Source organism: Penaeus vannamei, chromosome 15, assembly GCF_042767895.1.
Source record: "Penaeus vannamei isolate JL-2024 chromosome 15, ASM4276789v1, whole genome shotgun sequence".
Taxonomy (NCBI): domain Eukaryota; kingdom Metazoa; phylum Arthropoda; class Malacostraca; order Decapoda; family Penaeidae; genus Penaeus; species Penaeus vannamei.
This window is the reverse complement of record NC_091563.1, coordinates 25,063,769-25,068,768: the sequence shown is the minus strand read 5'-3', so window position 1 is coordinate 25,068,768 and position 5,000 is coordinate 25,063,769. Positions and strand designations below refer to the sequence as shown.

The following is a 5,000-nucleotide window of genomic DNA, read 5'->3' as shown; positions in this document are numbered from 1 at the left end:
TACGTACTGTACTTGAGTATGTATATTATTCTGTGTGTAAATGTGTATTATTGCAAATGTACGTGTGCGTATGAATGTGCACATTGTATATACACATACCTCTTTCCAAACGGACACACCTACCCCTATGGCACACATGGAAGTGCAACTGAACGTAAGAAAACCGCAAAAAGAAATGGAATTCCCGAAAATGAATAAGATGCCCCCCCTTCGCCCGCAGCCCGGCCAGTGCGGAGTCCCCGGTCGACACATCACTATCCACACGACTCTCCTGGACGCTGACTACGCGGAGGCGAACTACGGGTCACAAGGTAAACAGTGACGGTCAGACAAACGGAACTTTTAGACGTCAAAGGTCATTTAGCCCTGACGGAACTGTGGCGATGATGGTAAAATTAATAGAAATGTAAAAGGCAGAAATAGTAATTATAGTGAAATGAAATACATAAGAAATAGGTTCTCATTTGTATCGTTTTGTATTACGGAGTGTAATCATTTTTGTCATCAGAAGAAAAATCTTCGCATGTGTACGTTTATGTGTGTGTGTGTTTACATTTTGCTCATGTATCATTGTGTGTGTGTGTGCGTGCGTATGTGTAATAATAATGATAATAATAAAGAGTTTATTAAGTAAAGTTGTAGTTACAAGGGTAAAATTGTTTACAAAGTTATCATTTAAGTGTCTAATACAATAGGGAATAGTAGACATATAATAACTGGATGTATGACACTTTGGTTCACATAATTTATTGTTAACATCCTCACGAAGCTGTCGCTTGATTGACGCAAGTCGGGAAGTAGGTGCCGATGCCTCGTAGATGGAAAGATGTTGTGTGCGAATTTTTCTGTTAAGGATTTTCTCCGGTCTTCTAAAGAGGGTATCTGTAGTTGGTTTAGCGCATCTGTGTGTGTGGTGTAGTTTGACCCGAGAATGATACGTAATACTCTTTTCTGGTCTTTTCAATGTTATTTTTTCAAAGTTGGTAATGGACGAATGCCAGACTGGTGCTGCACATTCACAGACTGGTCGTAGGAAAGTCCATATGCGGAGGAGGTCTTCTTGGGAAGCACCAAAAGATTTTAATTTAGTTAACATAAAGAACCTTCTTCCACACTTTGAAATCAGTTTCTTGGTGTTGGCGAACCACTTTAAATCGTCACTGATAACTGTTCCCAATAGATTCACCTCTTTGGCCCGAGTTAAGAGTTCCTCGCCTATACTACGAGTACTACCACTGTCAGGTAATTTGTTAAATTTAAATTTTGTTTCTGTGCATTTATTGGTGTTGACAGACATTTTGTTAGATGAAGCCCACTCTGACACTTGTTTAAGGGCGTCTTGTAATCACATATTTGTAGATCTTCACGTGCGGAATTTTGTCCTCATTTACCATTATCAGAAACAATACTGGGCCGAGGACCGTTCCTTGAGGGACACCGCAGTGAAGATCAATTTCATCGGATATTTGGTTGTTTGTTTGTGTATGTGTGTGTGTGTGTGTATCTATATGTACATATATATATATATATATATATATATATATATATATATATATATATATACTTGCACACACACACACGTACACACACACATATACACATATATATGTATGTATGTATGTATATATGCATTCATCTATATATGTATATATATACATATATATATGTGCATGTATATATACTTGCACACACACACACACACACACACACACACACACACACACACACACACACACACACATATATATATATATATATATATATATATATATTTATGTATATATATGTATGTGTGTATGTATGTAAATGTAAATGTGTGTGTGTGTTTTTTAACTCATATTACTTCATCCATGCCCCGACTAACGAAGCCTCCCGACGCCCGCAGGGGCCGTGATGGCGCACGAGTGGGCGCACTTCCGCTGGGGAGTCATGGAGGAGCACGGGTTCCCCGGGGACGGCGTCTTCCCCGTCCACTACTCGCGGGGAGGACAGGACGAGCTCCCGACAAGCTGTTTTGCCGGAGATCTGGAAGGAAAATTTGAGACTGAGTAATGCATGACCGGATGTGTGCTCTACGTAGATTTGTGTGCCTTTTGGTCTTTTTTTTTGTGTGTGTGTTTTATGCTCCTTTGGATCCTTATGCGTATTTGACTGTTAGTGTCTTTCAATAACTTTGCGTTTTTCCGTGGCTTTGACTGTTTTTCGTGCCTTTATTGTGTCTTTCTAGGTTTTTATGTCAATATATGCCTTTTGTGGTTTCGTTTGTGTGTGTCTTTATGTCTTTTTATCTTTATGTACACTTCTGTGTCTTGTATGTAATGCGTTGGTTTAAATATTTTCCTTGTGTTTATCTTAATCTCGCATTCCAATTGATCATTCCATAATTACATGCATCAATTACCTTTAGGAATCTTTGTACAGTTCGTACAGTTAGTCTTCTTTGAAAAATAATGCCAATAATTCCAATTCTTTCTTAAAATGTGGTCCAGTCTAGATGCTGTGGCCTCATTGATATGTTCTACGTTCTATTCAGCTGTGACCTACATCGCCATTTTTTTTTTCTTTCTTTTTGAAAATATAATCTAATAGTTATGAACCTGCCCATTGTTGTAATTCAACTAAATCTGACAAAATGCACAATACACAGAACAACATTAGCACAATAATTCCATTCTTGTAATCAATTCCTACATTCGTCTACCCATTTCAACCAAAATTGGCGCAACGCATACCGTGCAAAAACGACGACCTTTCGCCCACCGCAACTCCGCGACTGCCTCTCTCGTTGCAGGAAGGGCGAGGCGTGTGACCCGGGCGCCGCGTCCCCCGCCTGCTACTTCCTGCCCAGCGGCTCCTCGACCAATGGCTCGCTTATGTATCTGACTCATCTGTCCGTGAGTAGAATTTTGAAATGTGTGTTTTATGTATTTTTTCCATGTGCGTTTAGTTATGCATGAGGAATTGGTGGATTCTTTCCCCAAGATTTATCGGTGTTTTAGTTTATTTCATTTGTTCATCTATTTAGTTGTTCACGTGTACAGTACTTTGTGTAATCATTTATAATAGCTAGCTCAGATAACGACCTTTGCACACAAACGCACCTTTTCACACATGCACACATACTTGCACAAATACAAGCACAAATTTTTGCGCACACATACACAAATACAGAGACGAGATTGAAAAAAAGAAAAATACACACAAAGTATTTCGCACACATACCCTCGAACACCCCCCCCCCCCATATGCACACAAATGCAAGGAACAATAGCAACAACAACAACAACAACAAATTGAGCATCGAACTCTAACGAACACCGCCTTCTCCCCCCCCCCTCCCCTCTTTCCCTTCCCTCCCCTACCCCCTCGCCAACACGCCCCCCCCGCCTAATCCATCTACCAACGCTTACCTACCTAACTACTTACCTATCCATCTGCCCACCTACCCTTACCCACCCGCTCATCCACCCACTAACCGACCCCTGCCCATCCACCCACCTAACCCTACCTATCTAAACACCAAACATCTGCTAACCTAATCCTACCCACCCAATCCTACCCGTCTGTCCATCTATCCACTAATCCTAACCACCCAATCCTACCCGTCTGTCCATCTACCCACTAATCCTACCCACCCAATCCTACCCGTCTGTCCATCTACCCACTAATCCTAACCACCCAATCCTACCCGTCTGTCCATCTACCCACTAATCCTACCCACCCAATCCTACCCGTCTGTCCATCTATCCACTAATCCTATCCATCTAATCATGATCCTAACCCACCTACCCTTACCGACCCACCCTCCGCCCCCACTCAACCCACAGGACGGCCATTTCTGCAAGAGGAACACCCACAACCCGTGGGCGCCCACACCTCAGAATGTTCACTGTGGGCGTCGGTCTGTTTGGGAAGTACTTGAGACCCACGACGATTTCACGTGAGTTCTTGTGTAATATATATTTATATATATATATATATATATATATATATATATATATATATATATATATATATAATGATAATAGTAATAATAGTAATAATAATAATAACGATAATAATAATTATAGTAACAATAATGATAATGATATTTATAATGATAGTAATGATAATGATACCTATGAGGATAATGACAATAACGATGATAATAATCATGATAATCATGTTAATAATAACAATCATAATAATCATAATAATGATGATAGGTGCAGCAGTAGCAGTAGTAGTCGTAATGACAATAACAACAAAACCAACGTTAATGATGATTATATTAATAGTAATGATAATGATAATGGTAATAATGATAATGATAATAATTATAATGATCATTATAATGATGATGATGGTAATATAATAATAGCAATGATAATGATTGTAATGATAATAAATGATAATAATAACAGTGATAACAATGCTAATGAGAATAGTAATGATAATGAAAACAAAAGAACAATAAGAATAAGAATAATAGCAATAATGAAAATAACAAGGTACATATACCCAGGCGGCTCCACTTCCATTTAGCCTGTTCAATCAGCATACGAACGGCTGTTAATGGCAATGAACTTTCCTTGTCATAGAAAAAAGAGGGGAATTTTAGTTCTGTTCCTGGTCAGTTTAACAATATGGAGTAAATTATACAAATAATTATGTATCGCTATATCTGATATCGAAAGGTGCACCTTCATTAGCTAAACGTGATGTCATTAGCTCCGCCCACTTTTTGATCACATGATACTTTATAGCAAGCGTTATTTGTACATTTTCTTTGAAATTGTTCAGTAATATCAGTTAAAAAAAGAAGAAGAAAAAAACGCCTATTGGAAAAGAAATCAAGGAATAAATAAAGAAAGAATATCTAATATCCACAATAAATAAAGTTGATGTGGGGCTTAGCTTGAAAAAACTAGGATTTTTATTAAAATTGGGCGGGTCTACCTGTATAAAGATACTTTGGCTAATAATTCTAGTAATAATGATTATGATGATAAGAAAAATAG

At 38.4% G+C, this 5,000-nt stretch overlaps 1 protein-coding gene across 1 annotated transcript in view; it reads left to right on the top strand.

Annotated features, from left to right (window-relative positions):
- The window catches only part of LOC113829602 (uncharacterized), a 36,391-nt gene that overhangs the window by 10,671 nt on the left and 20,720 nt on the right, over positions 1-5,000 (top strand). Inside the window, exons 4-7 of the mRNA XM_070130547.1 lie at positions 221-311; positions 1,886-2,048; positions 2,792-2,894; positions 3,828-3,940. Of these exons, the coding sequence (XP_069986648.1) occupies positions 221-311; positions 1,886-2,048; positions 2,792-2,894; positions 3,828-3,940 (470 nt within the window). The remainder of the gene's footprint in view (positions 1-220; positions 312-1,885; positions 2,049-2,791; positions 2,895-3,827; positions 3,941-5,000) is intronic.